We start from the raw sequence: 20,174 nt of genomic DNA, 5'->3' as shown, positions 1-20,174 counted from the left end.
GTAGGCGTCTGCACTCCATAACCGAAAAGCTACTGAACGCCACTATAAAAACATATGTATCTTCACTTGAGCTATAAATATGTCTATTGCAATGGATTTAAAATGAAGCTCATATTTCGATCTTGCTTAAGACATATAAAACATTTGTGTTTATTAACGAATTTACGTGAAATAAACATTGATCTGAGAGAGTGTTGCTCTGTTGTTCAGTCTGTACGTGGTCGGAGCTCTGTAATTTTTAAAATACATGTATCTTCATTAGAACTTTAAATATGTCTATGGTAAGGTGTTTAAAGTGAAGCTTATATGTCTGCCGTTCTTGAGACATATAAAACATATATGTTTATTAACGAATTCACGTGAAATAAACATTGTTCTGAGAGAGAGTTGCTCCGTCCATCGATCTGTCCGGAGTCGGAGCTCGGCTATTATAAAAGTACACGTATCTTCGCTTTAAATTTAAATATGCCAATAGTAAGGTATTTAGAACGAAGCTTATATATCTGTCTTTCTTGTGACATATAAAACTTTTACGTTTATTAAGGAATCTGCGTGAAATAGGCATGGTTCTGAGATGAATGTTGCGGTTTTAGACCTCGACGAGCGATGAAAACTGCCACTTTTATACAACTTCAAATATCTTCGGTTTTACTTCAAATATTTGTCTGGTAGAGGTTTTACATACAGATCGCGTTTCTGTCTTTCTTCTGACTAATAAATAATTTTGGTTTAATCAGTTATCAAGATGTTTTCAACAATATTCTTTCAGCGTTCTTCTTTTCCAACACTGGCGACCCTTTTGAAAACGCGATACTTGGGCTAACCCATCCTATACTTGGGTCAGTTTCCATTATGGTTCGGAACATAGGGTACCGGCCCACGTGTCGATGAGGCGCGGCGTGGAGCTGCTTCGTGAATCGCTGACCGGGTCGGGAATTGGAGTGAGGGCGAGACCTGACTTCCCGCGCATTTTATGCCACCCAGGCTGGCTGCACCGCGCCTTGCAGAACGCGATGTGCAATTGTCTCTTCCTTCCCCATCAGAAACTCCACCACCTTTCGTCCAAAGGTAGTGGCCATAAATTCAATTAGTATAACTTTTGTTGTTGATTGTCCTGAGAGACAAGTGTTAACGTAAGATTTTTATAAGGGGTTATCATTCTTGGATTAACCGCCTTGTTACTTGGTACCTCGTTGAGAGCAACGAGCTCCAGTCAAGTTTTTGTGATTATAGTAATTGTTCACTGTGAAGCCGTGACAATATTGATGGCAAGCTTGCGTCACCAGTGGGCACCACTTTGTTCAGTTAGACTCATTAGTCAGTCAGCGACGACGGGATAAGGATACCGTGGGGTCCATTAGGCTGTTGAATAGATGTTCTTTAATGCGCCTCTGGAGTAAGTAAAGTTACGTAAACTCTTTGTTGTAGTAGTTCTAGTTTTTGTGAATAAATTGTTGTTTTAGAAAACGGTCGTATACGTCAAACCTTCCAATATTACTGCCCCACATTTTATGTTCTGCAACGCTTTCCCAGCAAACACAGAACGTTTGTGGACGTTTTTAAATGGTCCCACAAAGGTAATACTGTAACTTTTGACATAAATACGTATATCTGACGTTCTTAAAACCAAAGGATATAACTAAAAACATATATTCTTGAGACACAATTTTTTAAGATTTATGTAAAAATTTAAAAATAATAGTAAATGCTATGGAATTATAATGTTTTCATGCTTTATATTTAAGAATAAATAAATTTCAGTCAACATTTAGTTTTTTTTGTTTACTTTCTGTAAAGCTATCCAATTTACGTTCTTATAACATAAATATAACATTTATATGACGTCAGTATAACGTTATTTACACGACATCATTACGTTATTATGATGTTATATTAACGTATAATTCCTGTGTGAAAACCAGAATATATATTGAACTTTATGTTTTAAACCTTGTAAAGTTATCATAAAACTTGGAATAAGACGGTAAGCATGCTTTACTTATGAAAATATACAAACAAATCAACAAAAACATTTTAACATAAAAACATGAACAACATGAATAAAAACATGAATGAATTTGTAAAGAATTTTTTAATTTGAGTTAAACTAAATACAAACTTAATATGTTTTGCTAACGCAAAAATATATTCCCGAGGTATTGTAATTGCAAATAAATATTTAATACAATTATTTGTATCATTTTTTTTATTTTAGATTTCCGTATTGCTTGATAATATATAATAGCGTTTAGATAATGCTAGCGCTGGACATTCTTTAGGCTCGTTGCATGTTGTGGTAGTCGCCGCCATTTTAAAACCGTGTCGAGAGGGACTGCTGTTGGCTTATCCACAAAATCCTGCTGCATCTTCAATAGTTAAGGTAACTGTTTTCTTTTATTTGCTCTTAGACATGTGTAGTATATATATAAGCTTGTGGTGGTAGGCTGGATGGTGTGTTGATGGCCCTGGCTGGAGGTGTGTTGATGGTGGTGTTGTGTTGATGGCCCTGGCTAGAGGTGTGTTGATGGTGGTGTTGAGTTGATGGCCCTGGAGGCGTGTTGGTGGCCCTGGAGGTGTGTTGATGGCCCTGGAGACGTGTTGGTGGCCCTGGAGGTGTGTTGGTGGCCCTGGAGGTGTGTTGGTGGCCCTGGAGGTGTGTTGGTGGCCCTGGAGGTGTGTTGGTGGCCCTGGAGGTGTGTTGGTGGCCCTGGAGGTGTGTTGGTGGCCCTGGCTGGAGGTGTGTTGATGGTGGTGTTGTGTTGATGGCCCTGGAGGCGTGTTGATGGCCCTGGAGGTGTGTTGGTGGCCCTGGAGGTGTGTTGGTGGCCCTGGAGGTGTGTTGGTGGCCCTGGCTGGAGGTGTGTTGATGGTGGTGTTGTGTTGATGGCCCTGGAGGCGTGTTGATGGCCCTGGAGGTGTGTTGGTGGCCCTGGAGGTGTGTTGGTGGCCCTGGAGGTGTGTTGGTGGCCCTGGAGGTGTGTTGGTGGCCCTGGCTGGAGGTGTGTTGATGGTGGTTTTGTGTTGATGGCCCTGGAGGCGTGTTGATGGCCCTGGAGGTGTGTTGGTGGCCCTGGAGGTGTGTTGGTGGCCCTGGAGGTGTGTTGATGGCCCTGGAGGTGTGTTGGTGGCCCTGGAGGTGTGTTGATGGCCCTGGAGGTGTGTTGGTGGCCCTGGAGGTGTGTTGATGGCCCTGGAGACGTGTTGGTGGCCCTGGAGGTGTGTTGGTGGCCCTGGAGGTGTGTTGGTGGCCCTGGAGGTGTGTTGGTGGCCCTGGCTGGAGGTGTGTTGATGGTGGTGTTGTGTTGATGGCCCTGGAGGCGTGTTGATGGCCCTGGAGGTGTGTTGGTGGCCCTAGCTGGAGGTGTGTTGATGGCCCTATATATATATATATATATATATATATATATATATATATATATATATATATATATATATTATGAATATCAGAGGTCCCAGGACATTGGACCCAGGACAATTATTGTGCATGTGTAGTATGTATATTTATGTAGTATATTTGGCATATTTTTTGGCATTTAGTTAATGCCAGTTAGTGGCATGTCTCTGCACCGTTTCCAGTTTGTTGATATGCTTCTTAAGATATGGGCACCATACAACTGCTGCATACTCCAACTTTGGTCTAACAAAAATTGTGAACAATTTCAAAATTTCGGTTGAAGAAATCCTGTTTCCTAGTTCTGCATCTGTTTTGGTATAACACCTCCTTTTTTCACACCTCTATTTTTTACATTCATCAATGTTTCGGTACGTGCAATAGTATGTATTGTTTCATTGCAGATAACAGCATTTAAATTTTTTTTGTTTCTTAGACTTAGACTCGTACTACCAAGTTGCTGTTGGCAATTGGATAATTTTTTTATGAAGTCATTTGTTATTTTTTCCCCTATAGTAATTTATGCTTTTGATCTCAATTAGTTTTATATCCTAGCTTTTGAATTTTTTCCCCTTATATATTGCCATCTTATCTGTCTGCTTTACATGGCTTAAGCAGAGTCATGTCTGCTTAAGCCTTTGTTATTTTACTAACTTACCTGTTTTAATTATTATTTGTTTTCAAAGTTTAGTTTACCCCATTTTATTTGCTTTTTGCAGTACAGTACTTTACTAATAATCTTGTAATAGTAATTGGTAATGTAGCACTTGGCCTTTCTCCTTCAGAATGTATGCACACATTATAGAAAAAAGAAGAGAATACCACACAAGATGGCAGCGTATGTCACGGGCCAAAAAGCGACGCCTAAAAGAACAGGCGTCCCAGCGTGGCAAAAATGAAAATAGTGATGAGGTTGAGATTCAGTTGTTGAATCAGGATCCTTTGGCCAATGTTACAACAAACAGCATAGACGATGACCATGCTGCTTTGTCATCTAATTCAGAACCTAATATTGGTTGTGGAGCCAATGAAGATGCATCATCTCTGGAAAGTCAGAGAGAGAGAGATTGGACTTGGGACATGATTGATGAGCATGACCCAATATCATCAGAGTCAGAGAGCAGTGGTGATGAGGATGATAAATCATTATCAGATGTATTGTTAGTATGGGTTAATAAATATGGCATAACACACAATGCCATTGATAATTTATTAAAAAAATTGAGAAAACAGGGACATGCTGACTTGCCAAAAACAGCTCGTTCGTTACTGAATACAGTTAAACATATACCTACTGAGACTAAATCAGGCATGATGTATATCTACTTGGGGTTAGAGGAGGAAATGTTGAAAACTTTAAGGCTGTATCCTAAATCAACAATAAGAGATTTGGCAGAAATATCTTTAATTTGCAACATTGATGGTTTGCCAATATTTAGAAGTAAAAATGAAAGTTTATGGCCTGTTCTTTGTGCTATCAATAATGTCAAACCTATAAGAGTTTTCCCAGTAGTCCTCACATACGGAAGCTCTAAACCTAGTGATTTAGATTTTTTAAATGAATTCATTCAGGATTTGAAAAAAATTATGCACTATGGATTTAAAAATGATGACAAAACATTGCCAGTAAAACTAAAAGGAGCCCCAGCAAAAGCAATGGTGAAGGCAATCAAACTCCACTCTGGCTACTTTGGGTGTGATAGATGTACCCAAGAGGGTGTTTGGAATGGAAGAATGACTTATCAACAAGTGAAAAATTTACAACTCATAACAGATGAAGATTTTCGTAATCAATCTAATTCTCAACATCACCATGGTAGATCACCATTCTGTGACTTAAATATAAATATGGTGAGTACTTTTCCCATAGACTATATGCATCAGATACGTCTTGGGGTTATGAAAAGGTTACTTCTTGCCTGGATACGAAATAAAAACGTAAAATTATGTGCTCGCCAAGTTGATGAAATTAGTCAGCGTCTAATTCAACTAACACAATTTGTGCCTATGCACTTTGCACGTAAACCTCGAAGTCTTTCAGAGGTTGATAGATGGAAAGCGACTGAATACAGGCAACTCCTTCTCTACACCGGTAAGATTGTACTGAAGGGAATCTTACCCAAAGAATTGTATGACCATTTCCTGACTCTGAGTGTAGCCATTTCTATTCTTGTATCACCTAAATTGATTCAGTTAAATTACAGCCAATATGCACATGATCTTTTGCTGTACTTTGTGTTAAAGGCTCGTGAGCTGTATGGTAAGGATTTTTTAGTGTACAATGTACACTGCCTAACACACATATCCTCTGATGCCAAAGAGTTTGGTAGTTTGGACAGATGTTCAGCATTTCCATTTGAAAATTACCTGCAGCAGGTTAAGAATATGGTTCGATCAAGTAAAAACCCTCTTGTTCAAATTGCAAAGAGGCTGAAAGAGATGCAGCATGCTCAAAGGATTTATACACCAAATACAGAACATAAAATATATACCAAGGCACCAAACAATGCCTATTTGCTGAATAATGAAACTTGCTGCCAAGTTTTGGACACTGTCAGTGACACCGATGAAAATGGAGACAGCATGTTCCTTTGCAGGGTATATTCGAGAAGTATACCTCTCTTTGAGAAACCTTGTAACTCCAAATTAATTGGAGCATTTAAGGTTCTTACTAGGAATTCATCCATGAAGGTGATTCCAGCAAGAAAACTAAACCGCACAGGTATGATGATCGAGACAGAAAGCGCAAATACTTTTCTGTCAATACTACATGACTTATGACAAGTACGTATTTAAATACTGTATCCATGCTTTAATAATAGTTTGAACTAATATTGTAAGTTAATGAGATTCACAATTTTGTTTTTTATTAAAGCTATTATCTTTTGACCAATATTTACCTGTTTAAAAATCCCATTACCCTGTATTTCATGAAAATTATTAATATTTTGAGAGCACATTAAGAGATAAAACTGTATTAAGCCTTTTAGTCCATACATGGCAGCTACTGTTTATACTGTGACGGTAACGCGTTGGTGTTCGGCTGTTTAAGGCTAGGGGTATGGCCTCGTCACATAGTTATATAAAAAAAAATAGAAAAACTGGAACTTCGTCTGTGGTAAGGTAAGGAGAAGACACACAAAACACAAGTAAACTTTAACAATGAAATTTTAATTACGTTAAATAAATCAAAACATGAAAATAATGCACAAACAAATTCTTATAATAAAATCAATCAAAATAATAAGAATAATTAAATAACACAATGAAAGGTTACGTTAAGGCAAAATAACAAGAAGTGCAACACAAAGTTAAGTGGGAGGTGCTGGAATATTGGCTTAAAGCCACCACTCTTCTCAGTACACGCTAGAGTCTAGCTGGGAGGAGTGCTGGCCACGAAAGCACTGAACATTCTGAGGACTGATGTTGGGGCGACCCCAGACATCAGGTAGTATTGGGGGGGGCGAGGCAGGTGCAGCCAGACCGGCGACCAATCAGCGGAGCCGTAGCGATCAACGGGTAGTTTGGTGGTTGGAGTTCGAACAGGTGGCTGGCTGCATACGTTTTTGCTCACCCTGGCAAGCCTTGCTGGTGTTGTTGTCGTTGTTGGACATTTCTTCCATAGTCTCTTTATATAATTGTGAAGACGTAATTATGGAGGGAAGAGCAGGCTCAATCTCTTGAAGGAGATTATCGTCACAACTCTCCCCCGAAGCCTGCGGTTCTGGAAGAAGTACGTCGTTATGTGGTGGAGTAATGGATGGAGTTGCTTCTACTTCATAAACTCTGGAGAGGGCATCGGCTATGGTGTTGTCAGAACCCTTGGTATAGCGTGTCTCCAGGTTGAATTTCTGCAGGTAGCAAGCCCATAGTAGAAGACGTTGAGATGAGAAGTGGGCGTGCTGCAGGAGGTGTAGGGTGGTGTGGTCCGTATTGATGGTGGACCGAGCACTTTTCAGGTGTGGAGTGAAGTGCTGAAGCTTCAGGATGAGGAAGAGTAGCTCCTTGCCAATTGTTCCGTCGTTCCTTGTAGCAGTAGTTGCTGACAGGTGTATTCTTCTCGCCTCGTTGCTGCATCACGACACCACCATCGTCGGTACCATTGGCGTCGACATGGAGGATGAAGGGCTTATCTGACGAGGTGAGAGTGGAATTAGAAGAGGGCAAAGGAGCACGATTATTATCCTGAAAGCATTTGGGAAGATCATTAAGGATTTTGGAATTAGAAAGCGCCGACTCCTTGTCAGTGCTTTCGGGAGAAGAAGCCGGGATGGTCTCACTGTGGATGTAGGGTTCTGTGAATGTGGAATAGTTAGTCAAGACAGTGGGAGGAGTACCATTATATTGCTTCAGGAGGTTGACGTGGCACAGCTGGGTCTTCCGCCGCCTATCTGGAGTCTCTATGACGTATGTGTTGTTGCTTCTGCACTCTTTGACGCAGTAGGGTCCTGAAAATTTGTTTTGTAAAGGTGAACCTGGGATAGGAAAATAGGCAAGGACGAAGTCTCCCGGCTTGAATTTTCTTACTTTGCTGGTCTGGTCGTAATGAGTCTTCATTCTCACCTGGGCTTTCAATAGATTATCATGGGCAAAGCGGTGGACTCTCTCTAGAATGTGTTGAAGGTTTTGAAGAAACTGGGGCACATTCTGATGCTCACTGAAGGTGGCATCTCTGAGAGAGTCTTTGAAAGCCTTAAGGGGAGTACGGCACTTACGGCCGTAGAGCATCTCATAAGGAGATACTCCTAGGGACTCATTGGGGAGACTTCTGAAAATACACATTATTAGGTCAATCTGCTTATCCCAATCCTTTGAGGTTTCACTACAAAACTTTTTCAAGAGTGCTTTGATGGTCTGATGACTACGTTCAAGAGAACCCTGTGAAGCAGGATGATAGGGGCTGGACAATACCTGTTTGATGTTGAACTCCTCCAGTGTCCGTTTGAAGAGATCACTGGTGAAGTTGGTGCCACAGTCACTTTGAATCTCCCTGGGAAATCCGTATTGAGTGAAGATCTTCAAAAGATGTTTGATAACCGTAGCAGCCGTGATGTTCTTCACTGGAACTGCTATGGGAAATCTGGTGGTAGGACACAGGATGGTTAGGATGTAGGCGTTACCTGAACTGGTCCGAGGTAAAGGACCAACACAGTCTATTATGAGTCTGTGGAAAGGTTCCGCAGGCACCTGTATGGGAATCAGTGGTGCTCTGGGAATGGAGACGTTCGGTTTGCCTGCCATCTGACATGTATGACACTGTTTTACGTACTGTTTGACGTTATTTACCATACCTGGCCAGTAGTAGTCTTGACGAATCCCATGGTAAGTCTTGTTGAAGCCGTAGTGGGAGAATGCTCCGTGGGCCAGGTGTAGAATAGTGGGCCGCAGGCTGGTGGGAATCACAAGTTGTTCGGTGTTGGCCCAATCGTCCTCCTCCTTCAGTTTACTGGGTCTATATCTGCGGTAGAGCAAGTCGTTCTCTAGGAAGAACCCAGGAATACTGTCGGGTTGAGTCTCAGCCTGGAAAAACAATGGTGTTAAAGTAAGATCTTCCCTCTGCAACTTACGGAACTCCAACTTGGTCAGATGCGGGGGTAGTTTCTGAGGGTCTTGAGGGACAGCGGTAGCAGTAGAGTCAGCTGGCTGTGGACGTGCGGCTTGTGCACGGGTGGTCACGAGAACCGGAGGAGAAACTTCATCACTCTCTTGAACCTCTGCTGGAACATACTCAAGAATAAGGTTTATGGGCACAGAGTTACACACCTGGGGTTTGTCCATGACGATCAGGTTGGTCGGTTGCAGGTCTTCTGCCAAGTCGTTGCCTAGGAGAAGTTGCACTCCAGGCATGGGAAAAGGCTTTTCCCTGACGGCGACTTGGACTTCCCCGTTCACGTAGGGACAATCCAGGTGGACTCTGGCGAGAGGGTATGGAGTGGTAGCAGTGAGGTCAGTGATGAAGACTGTTTCCCCGGTGTAGACTATGTTGGGCACAGCCGACTTCAAGATGATCGATTGTAGAGCCGCTGTGTCCCTCAAGATCTTCAATTTGAAACGTCCCTCCGGATTTGAACCGTTGGCAGAGACAGTTCCAGTATACAGGTGGTTACTGAAAAGAGAAAGATCATTAACATCAACACCAACATTCATCACAGGCTTACCGGACTTAGGAGGAGTTGGTTTGGGTCGTTGTTGGTCAGTGGTTCCCTTGTATTGAGACTTACCACACTTGTCTATGGTATGTCCATAGAGTCTACAATACTTGCAGTACAGTTGTGAACCAGCTTGATCGGGGCTCACCTTCTCGTAACTGTACCACGACTTCTTACTGGAGGATGGTTCAGGTGTCAGCCGGTGGATGAGGCTGTAAGTGTCAGCCGACTTAGCACACTTCAGGTAGTCGGTTTCTTCTTTATCTGCTAAGTAGAGGCGGACAGGAGGCGGCACACGTCTCAAGAATTCTTCAACAAGCATCAGGTTGACGAGTTCTGTAAAAGTAGAGACATGTGCTGCTTCCAGCCATTTCATGAAATACCTCCGTTTCGTGTTAGCAAACTCGAGGAAGGTAGTGGTACTTGCCTTCAGGTGGTCACGGAATTTCCTTCTATAACTTTCTGTGGAAAGTAGGTAGGCGTCCAACACTGCTTGTTTCAGAGTGTAGTAGTCATTCTCAGACGCCAAAGTACTGAGTGTGACTGCAGCTCTACCTGTAAGATGGACTCTGAGAAGTGTGGCCCATTGGTCGACAGGCCAACTGAGTTGATTAGCAAGGGTTTCAAAGGTGGTAAAGAACACATCAACTTCTGCTTCTACAAAGGATGGCATTAACTTACTTGCATGTGATATATTAAAACTGACGGGAAGATTGGCAGTAGCTTGTTGGCGTTGAGTGAAGTGGGAAGTTTCCAAGGAGATTTCGCGTTGACGACACTCTAGAGCCAGAGTTGCTTGTTGCTTGTCATGTTCGCGTTGTATTTCCAACTCGCGTTGTTTGGTTTCAAGCTGTACTCGTTCACGTTCACGGAGTAATGCGACCTCGCGTTCGTGTTCTTCTCTCCTCAAAGCAGCTTCGCGTTCTTGTTCGTCTCTCCTCAAAGCAGCCTCGCGTTCTCTGAGGGTGATTTCTCGTTCTTGTTCTTCCCTCCTTATGGCAGCTGTTCGTTCTTCAATCTTGGCCAGCTCTAGTTTGAGTTTCAGCGTTGCCAAATCAGTTTTATCTGCAATATAGTAAGTTTCATGAGTTTCAGAGTCTATCTTACCTTGCTCTAAATAGTAATCCAGCAACAGGTTGTGTAGGTCATTTTTGTTGGCTTGGTAGGGAACTTCTAGTTGATACTCATGTGCAAGAGTTTGTAATTCAGTCCTCTTGGCACGACTTAAAGTCCCTATTTCACCTGCTGGATTTGCACGGAAAGTTTGGAGACGAAACATGGTGAAATTAGCAAATAAAGGTACACGAATGTTCAATAATGAAATGTCAGAAACAGGACAACGTGGCAACTGGTACCTATCCTGTGTGATCTTTAACAATTAACGTTAAGTGAAAGATATTAAATGATTAAATTAAATCAAGGGCGCAGGAAATCTTGTACCCGGTACTCATGTAAGAGAATAAGGGCAAGAAAATCCTACTAACAAATGAAACAAAGTTTCGAAAACAAATGAAACAGTTAAATGCTTCAAAAGTAAAATTGGTAGTCCAAGGATGTAGGCATACCTTGCCAAGTCTCTATAGGACATAAAGCAAGTTTTTCCTACTGAATTTAATATGATACTTACAGAATTAGCGAACTTTTGTGCTCTGAAAAAATAAGCTAATTCCCTACCGTTGTATGTATCATCATCTCTGACTGACGTGTAGGGGTGCGAGGTGTCAACTGGTGACGAGAACTGCTGCTGAGGTCCCAATTCAGCAACTAAAGTTCGAGCTAGAGGAACTATGGCCCTCTTTGTCCTCCTACAGTCAGATTGCAGAAGATTGGGTACTCTTGACCCGGGGCAGACCACAGTACCAGGGTACCAATATGATGATCTGTCAGAATGAGAAATATTCAAGGGACATAGATGGTAAATACGAGTAATAACAAGGAGGGAGAGATGACCAATTAAGAGTATGACTGAGGCCTACAGTCACCACGTAATCCAAAGTTGTCTCACCTTCACTATATGTTACTCTCGTAATGCACAATACACCGCACCTTATAAAAAATGAAATTGAATGAAAAATAGTAAAGCTACGTTAACAAAGTTAAATACGCTTACCATAAATTACCACTTGGCACCAGTACCTGAGTGAAGCTCCTAGGACAGGCCCCCATATAACTTGTGACGGTAACGCGTTGGTGTTCGGCTGTTTAAGGCTAGGGGTATGGCCTCGTCACATAGTTATATAAAAAAAAATAGAAAAACTGGAACTTCGTCTGTGGTAAGGTAAGGAGAAGACACACAAAACACAAGTAAACTTTAACAATGAAATTTTAATTACGTTAAATAAATCAAAACATGAAAATAATGCACAAACAAATTCTTATAATAAAATCAATCAAAATAATAAGAATAATTAAATAACACAATGAAAGGTTACGTTAAGGCAAAATAACAAGAAGTGCAACACAAAGTTAAGTGGGAGGTGCTGGAATATTGGCTTAAAGCCACCACTCTTCTCAGTACACGCTAGAGTCTAGCTGGGAGGAGTGCTGGCCACGAAAGCACTGAACATTCTGAGGACTGATGTTGGGGCGACCCCAGACATCAGGTAGTATTGGGGGGGGCGAGGCAGGTGCAGCCAGACCGGCGACCAATCAGCGGAGCCGTAGCGATCAACGGGTAGTTTGGTGGTTGGAGTTCGAACAGGTGGCTGGCTGCATACGTTTTTGCTCACCCTGGCAAGCCTTGCTGGTGTTGTTGTCGTTGTTGGACATTTCTTCCATAGTCTCTTTATATAATTGTGAAGACGTAATTATGGAGGGAAGAGCAGGCTCAATCTCTTGAAGGAGATTATCGTCACAATACCAACCGAAAATCATTTACAAATGTGGCTAATCTATGATTGACACAATCAAGTAAATCTATTACCAACTTTATGCTAATTTCTTTTTTTGGGGAGAACAACCCTTAATAAGATTTTTCAATTTTGTAGATGACATCTGAAAAGCGGTATGCAGTGGTAGGCTTCAATGATCGTAGTGTGGGTATCATCTCCACAACCTGGATTGAAAAATCTGATGATGTAAGCATTACTTTGAAACTAAAAAATTGCATATATTGAGTTGCTTTAAAAATATTCCAAATTAGTGCTAAAATTAGCATGTAACAGTTTATTTCGACTTTTCAGGAAAAAATATTGTGCTGGTGGCCACAGAGCAGGCATACAGTTAGTGCCCAAAAGCACGAAAAGCCAGACACGACAAATTGGCGAGTGCATGTCGTATCAACAATCCTATCAACAACTGGTAGGTATTAAATTTATAATTATTAAGATTTAAGATACAAGACACCTATTCATTCATTCACCATAACTTTAACACTGCAGACAAAAACAGCATTATAATTATATTTTAATCACAAGATGGGTTTCCTCATAGCTACTTAAGACTTTTGTGCCCCAGTTATAAGTTCCAAATCATGTACGTCGTTTTATTAAACATCTCTTTAGGAAGCTGATTTAAGTTATTTCTTAGTGTTCACTACTCTACTAGGTAACGATAAATATATATCTCGCTGATATATTACTAATTATATTCAATTATTACAGATGATTTTGACGTTGCAAAACGAAGATGCTTAGCTGCGGAAGACACTTCAAATGTCGAAACTGAAGACGATATGGGCTATCCTCGACAACGAAAAAGGAAACCATGCTTCAAATATGAAGAAGAGAATTCCGAGAATAACAAACGTAAGCATTGATAACCTACTACAGTAATTTAAAAAAAATTTGCAACTTGAAAAATGCCATTCAATACATTAAGCAATTTAAATAATTTCAGGCAATCATCACTCGTCTCAATCCAAGAAGAAGTGTTCGCCATCTTCATATGAGAATACACCTTCAAAAGAAATAAGTCCTCCGCAAATACCGTATTATTCTGGTATATTAAGTGAATGTAAGGATTAGTAGTAAATAACATTAAAAGTTCTAAATTGATATTTAACCATGCTTCCTTTGTTTGGTTATTTATGCTTTTGGTTTAAAAAAAACTAAAAACTGCTCTAAACTTAGTTCTTGCTGTTTTTTTTTTGTTTTGTTTAATTCCTTCTGGAAGTACTAGAAGCTTTGAGTAATTTTTATGCTTATCTGGAATTTCTGTATAGAAATATGTGTTTATTTCTAATTGTTTAATATTAAGTATATTATTCTTTTATGTGCATATGGGGTCTAGTGAACTTTTCCCACTTTGTCTAGCAGGTGCTTTTCACTTGTCATAGTTCAGGGAAATTTTGGTTTTCCTTTGATCTAGTCACTAGAAACAAGCAGGTTTGTTATTACTTTTCTTTTTGTTTGTCCCTTACGTGTTAATTTGTCCTTTATCTTACCTTTACCTTACGTGTTAATTTGTCCCTTACCTTAAGTTAATTTTTAAAATATGTATCTCATATTGACCCCCACCTCTCTCATGTTAGTTCAAACTATATTAAAGTCTTAAAAATATATTTTGGTTAACAAGTGTTTGAAATAAGCATAACTCCTTTTCAGCTAATAGAACAGTCCTACAAAAGCCGTCTCCAGTGAAGACTACACTTCACAATACACCTTCAACGCCATCAGTATTTCCTCATGAAGGTAATAAGTTAATTTTTAAAATGTGTATTTCATGTTGACCCGCACCTCTCTCATGTTAGTACAAACTATATTAAAGTCTTAAAAATATTATTTGGTTAAAAAGTGTTTGAAATAAACATAACTCCTTTTCAGCTAATAGAACAGTCCTACAAAAGCAGTCTCCAGTGAAGACTACACTTCACAATACACCGTTGACGCCATCAGTATTTCTTCATGAAGGTAATAAGTAATTATTTAAAATATATATCATGTTGACCCACTCTCTCATGTTGACCTTCATTCTCTCTCTCATGTTGACCTCCCTTTTCTCATGTTGAAATTTGTTTTGTTAATTTTGTTCTGTCACATCTTCTTATTCTGTGTGTATGTGTCTGTCTGTCTCTGTATGTCTCTCTATCTTTCTTTTCTTTCTTTTTCTTTATTTATTTCTTTCTTTTCTTTTTTCTTCTCTTCTCATGTTGGCCCTCCTCTCTCTCATGATAACCCCCCCCCTCTCTGATGTTGGCTCACCCTCTTTCTGATGTTGGGTAGTTTAAATGTGATGTAGACATATAGTATAACTTATAATATTAGTATGCAGTAGTAAAAGCTCATGAAATTTGTTGATTATACAGTACAGTAGTTAGATTTTAATAGCTAAATCTTGCAATCTTAAAGACAATGAGCTGGTCACGCCAAGTACTTCAGTCGTTAGGACTCCAAGGTCAAGGAATTTATTCGACCCAAAGTCACCAGACAAGAACGATGGGAGTTTGAAAGAAATGATGCAGAATATGAGTAAGTTTTGAAAGTTTAATTAATTTATTATGTAGCCTATAACCTATATGTACCCTATGGGTGATAGGCATAAGTTTCATGTTCAAGTAGACTGCAAACTGAGCAGGTTAGATTGCTGAATTTGCTTCCAATTATATAAGCAGTTTCATAATTACTAAGAAATTATCCCATTATCTATCACATCAGTCATAGCCTACTTTTTGGGTGCTTTCTCAGTGTCAGTTATTTTAAAATATACTTTATAATGCTTTTATTTTAAATGTACATTCAAGATATGTAATATAATAGCATGTACACTTTCTATATACTGTATAAATTTCCAGGTAACATGTTGCAGGCCATATACACTGAAGTGAATGAACTGAAAAGTGATGTGAATGAACTGAAAAGTGATGTGAAGATATTGAAAGCAACTTTGACTACAAAAGAAACAGACAAGATCATAGAAGATCTAATACCAAATCCTATTGCTGCAGAAGGTGATCTTAATGTTCTCAATAGGAAGTTAGCGGAATCGAGTTTCAGAACAAAATTTGTAAGTGGTATTTTAACAGTAATGTTTCCTTCAATTTTTCATCTTAAATATTACAGATATTTGCTAATTTTCTAATTAAAATTTTTTGATAGTTCATGCAGAAAAGATAAAATTGCTAAATAATAAGAATAATGATATAATCTTGTTTATATAGGATAGGATAAAATATAACACTTATGTATTTGTAAATTATGTAATATTAACACAGAGTCTTTCACACTCTCCTGAGTGCTTTCTCAAGGTCTTGAGTGTATGGTTAGGATGAGGCTTACATTTCAACGACTATATTTCTCTTGCTAATTTTGTTAGTCGTTGAGATGTATCTCTTCATAACAGACACACTTATCTGCTTGATGGGGGTCTGGGAGTTCTTCTACTCCCCAAGCCCGGCCCGAGGCTAGGCTTGACTTGAGAACTTTGGTCTAGTGCTTGGTGATTGTGGGGATTATCATAGAGGATTACATGCTGTTATGGAAATAGTCAACTAGAGGGTTATTTTGTAGACCCAGGTCAATATTGAAATCACCTCCTAGAATGATGTGATTTTTGTTGAGATGTTATTTATGATAAGATGCCTTATCATAAGTTATGATATATATATATATATATATATATATATATATATATATATATATATATATATATATATATATATATATATATATATATATGTCGTACCTAATAGCCAGAACGCACTTCTCAGCCTACTATGCAAGGCCCGATTTGCCTAATAAGCCAAGTTTTCCTGAATTAATATATTTTCTCTAATTTTTTTCTTATGAAATGATAAAGCTACCCATTTCATTATGTATGAGGTTAATTTTTTTTTATTAGAGTTAAAATTAATGTAGATATATGACCGAACCTAACCATCCCTACCTAACCTAACCTAACCTATCTTTATAGGTTAGGTTCGGTTAGGTAGCAGAAAAAGTTAGGTTAGGTCTGGTTAGGTAGTCGAAAAACAAATAATTCATGAAAACTTGGCTTATTAGGCAAATTGGGCCATGCATAGTAGGCTGAGAAGTGCGTTCTGGCTACTAGGTACGACATATATATATATATATATATATATATATATATATATATATATATATATATATATATATATATATATATATATATATATATATATATATATATATATATATATATATATGTGTGTGTGTATATCACGAAAATAAACACGTGATATATATATATATATATATATATATATATATATATATATATATATATATATATATATATATATATATATATATGTCGTACCTAGTAGCCAGAACTCACTTCTCAGCCTACTATACAAGGCCCGATTTGCCTAATAAGCCAAGTTTTCATGAATTAATGTTTTTTCGTCTACCTAACCTACCTAACCTAACCTAACCTAGCTTTTTATGGCTACCTAACCTAACCTTACCTATAAATATAGGTTAGGTTAGGTTAGGTAGGGTTGGTTAGGTTCGGTCATATATCTACGTTAATTTTAACTCCAATAAAAATAAATTGACCTCATACATAGTGAAAAGGGAAGCTTTATCATTTCATAAGAAAAAAATTATAGTAAAAATATTAATTCAGGAAAACTTGGCTTATTAGGCAAATCGGGCCTTGAATAGTAGGCTGAGAAGTGAGTTCTGGCTACTAGGTACGACATATATATATATATATATATATATATATATATATATATATATATATATATATATATATATATATATATATATATATACATATATATATATATATATATGTTTCATTGAATATGACCGCATATTCTGTATTTATTATTTTCTGGTTTAGGGCTTCTATCCCTCTAACTATTTTCATAGCATCAGGGCTTAATTGAAATAGGAGTTCTCCAAAACTCATTTTCGTACTTTTAAGGTGAAGAAAAGAAGTGATTTACTATAGAGTGTATTACACTTATTTATATAATTTGCACGACGTTTCGAACCTCCATGGTTCATTCTCAAGTGAACAGATCTTACAATACTAGTTGATTTTATACCCGCACTGGGTCAGGTGATAATACAATGAAGGTGAAAACATGGGGGGATACATAAGGGATAAATGTGAGGTGAAACATAGAGGCTGCAGAAGGCTTATTGGCCCATACGAGGCATCTCCTATCTAAACAAAGATTAATCCAGTGTAATTGGCATGTTATGTTGGACATTGTCTTCTGTGTTGGCATCGATATGTTCTTGTCTTGTCCTTACTCTCATGGTAGGTAGAGTAAATAGTTCCGTGATTTGGGTGTTCATGGTAGGTCGCTCTATTCTTATGTGAATTGCCTCAAGAATTTGTAATCTTCTTGCATCTTGGGTTTTGGCTATTATGCAAGTATTCTTGTTCAACATTTCTCTTGTTAGAAACATTTCTCTTGTTTTCTCTTGTTGTTCTCTCTAAGAGAACTAACTCTAAGAGAACTCTCTAAGAGTATTGTAAGATCTGTTCACTTGAGAATGAACCATGGAGGTTCGAAACGTTGTGCAAATTATATAAATAAGTGTAATACACTCTATAGTAAATCACTTCTTTTCTTCACCTTAAAAGTACGAAAATGAGTTTTGGAGAACTCCTATTTCAATTAAGCCCTGATGCTAAGAAAATAGTTAGAGGGATAGAAGCCCTAAACCAGAAAATAATAAATACAGAATATGCGGTCATATTCAATGAAACATGTTTGAAAGAAAACCTGCTGCCAGTATACACCAATATATATATATATATATATATATATATATATATATATATATATATATATATATATATATATATATATATATATATATATATATATGTCGTACCTAGTAGCCAGAACTCACTTTTCAGCCTACTATGCAAGGCCCGATTTGCCTAATAAGCCAAGTTTTAGTGAATTAATATATTTTCTCTAATTTTTTTCTTATGAAATGATAAAGCTACCCATTTCATTATGTATGAGGTCAATTTTTTTTATTGGAGTTAAAGTTAACGTTGATATATGACCGAACCTAACCAACCCTACCTAACCTAACCTAACCTATCTTTATAGGTTAGGTTAGGTTAGGTCGCCAAAAACGTTAGGTTAGGTTGTCGAAAAAACATTAATTCATGAAAACTAGGCTTATTAGGCAAATCGGGCCTTGCATAGTAGGCTGAGAAGTGAGTTCTGGCTACTAGGTACGACATATATATATATATATATATATATATATATATATATATATATATATATATATATATATATATATATATATATATACATATACATATATATATATATATATATATATATATATATATATATATATATATATATATATATATTTGTGTGTGTGTAATTTATATAAACAAATAAATATTAATTAATTTTGTTAATATCTTTTCAGGGAAAACTTGCAAGTACGATTCGTAAACAAGAGGCAGAGGATGTCTACTAAGAAAATTCACAATTAAGTGTTTATCCTCACTCTTGATATATGGTCTTCTCTGGTCTCTTTATTTTCTCTCCTCACAAATGTCCCTTTTTTTTAATTTCTTTTACATTTCTCTCCTGTTTTTCTTGTCTCTTTTTATCTCTCCTTTCCTCCTCTCTTCTAACACCTCTCGTTTTCTGTCTCTTCTAGCTTCTCTCTTCCTTTACTTTTTACATTTGTGGAATTCACTTGCGTCGTTTTTATCTTGTATCTTTTTCTTATCTTGTCTTTCTCTTCCCCTTCTCTTCAATGTTCTCTCATTTCTCTCTCCCCTCTCTGTTGTTTCTATTCTGTCTTCTCTCCCCTTGCCTTAATTTTGTTCTGTCTCCTCTCTTCTTGCATGGTGCTAACATTTGAATAAATGATTTACAATTTGTATTTTTAGTCATAGAAAAACTATAGTGTTGTGTTATATAGTATATAGTGTATACTCAGGAAATTTTACTTGTTTTAGTTTTAGGTAACAATAACTGCTTGTGACGTCAGACTGATCTCAGCATGACATGAATCACAGCCTGCTTGATCATGAATTGTTTGAAGGTGCTTAATTGTCAAGTTCTCTTGAATAATATATATTTTGTCTCTCTTTTCTTTCTATCTTTCTTTTTCTTTCTCTTTCTTTCTTTCTCCTTTGTTTTCTTTCTTTCTTTCTTTCTCTTTCTTTTTCTCTTTCTTTCTCTTTCTACATGAATATTATACTTGACTGTGTTTACATTCACTTGTAGATTTTTATTTTTAGTTAATTAGTCCTAAACTTTTGATTTATAGATTTTTATTTTTAGTCACAGAAAAACTATAATGTTATATGTATACTCGGGAAATTTTACTTGTTTTAGTTTTAAGTAACAATAACTGCTTGTAACGTTAGGCTGATCTCACTCAGCATGACATGAATCACAGGCTGCTTGATCACGAAATCTATTGTGTTCACATATTGCTTATATAGATTTTTACTTTTATATTCTATTATAGATATAGTCTATATATTTCGAGCTATTACATATATTTTGTTGTATTACTCAATCTTAAATAAATATAATATTTTAATTCTCTTTTTGTACCCTATTTATTTGTAATTTACACGTACATATATAGGATGTCCATTTCTTTCTCAGATATGTCTTCTTTCTTTCTCTCCCTTTCTATTTCAGATATAATTTAAAAAATTATTATACCCTGATTTACCCTAAATGTTTTAATGTAGGTAATTAAAAGATTATAAAAAGG

The 20,174-nt window shown here is 37.6% G+C and overlaps 1 protein-coding gene and 1 long non-coding RNA gene across 2 annotated transcripts; both read left to right on the top strand.

Moving 5' to 3' along the window:
* The first annotated feature begins 1,863 nt into the window (after positions 1-1,863).
* Positions 1,864-13,505, top strand: LOC138351678 (uncharacterized). Its single transcript, XM_069303697.1, has 5 exons — positions 1,864-2,380; positions 12,528-12,617; positions 12,723-12,840; positions 13,143-13,286; positions 13,378-13,505. The coding sequence occupies exons 2-5, from the start codon at positions 12,528-12,530 to the stop codon at positions 13,503-13,505; spliced, it is 480 nt and encodes a 159-aa protein (XP_069159798.1). The 5' UTR covers positions 1,864-2,380.
* Positions 13,506-14,215: 710 nt separating this feature from the next.
* On the top strand, positions 14,216-15,766 carry LOC138351520 (uncharacterized). The gene is made up of 3 exons (XR_011222482.1): positions 14,216-14,390; positions 14,829-14,948; positions 15,272-15,766. It is a non-coding gene; the product is annotated as an uncharacterized lncRNA (long non-coding RNA).
* The last annotated feature ends 4,408 nt before the right edge of the window (positions 15,767-20,174 follow it).

The sequence above is a fragment of the Procambarus clarkii genome, chromosome 50 (genome assembly GCF_040958095.1).
Source record: "Procambarus clarkii isolate CNS0578487 chromosome 50, FALCON_Pclarkii_2.0, whole genome shotgun sequence".
In the NCBI taxonomy this organism is placed as follows: domain Eukaryota; kingdom Metazoa; phylum Arthropoda; class Malacostraca; order Decapoda; family Cambaridae; genus Procambarus; species Procambarus clarkii.
This window is presented reverse-complemented; position numbering and strand designations above follow the sequence as displayed.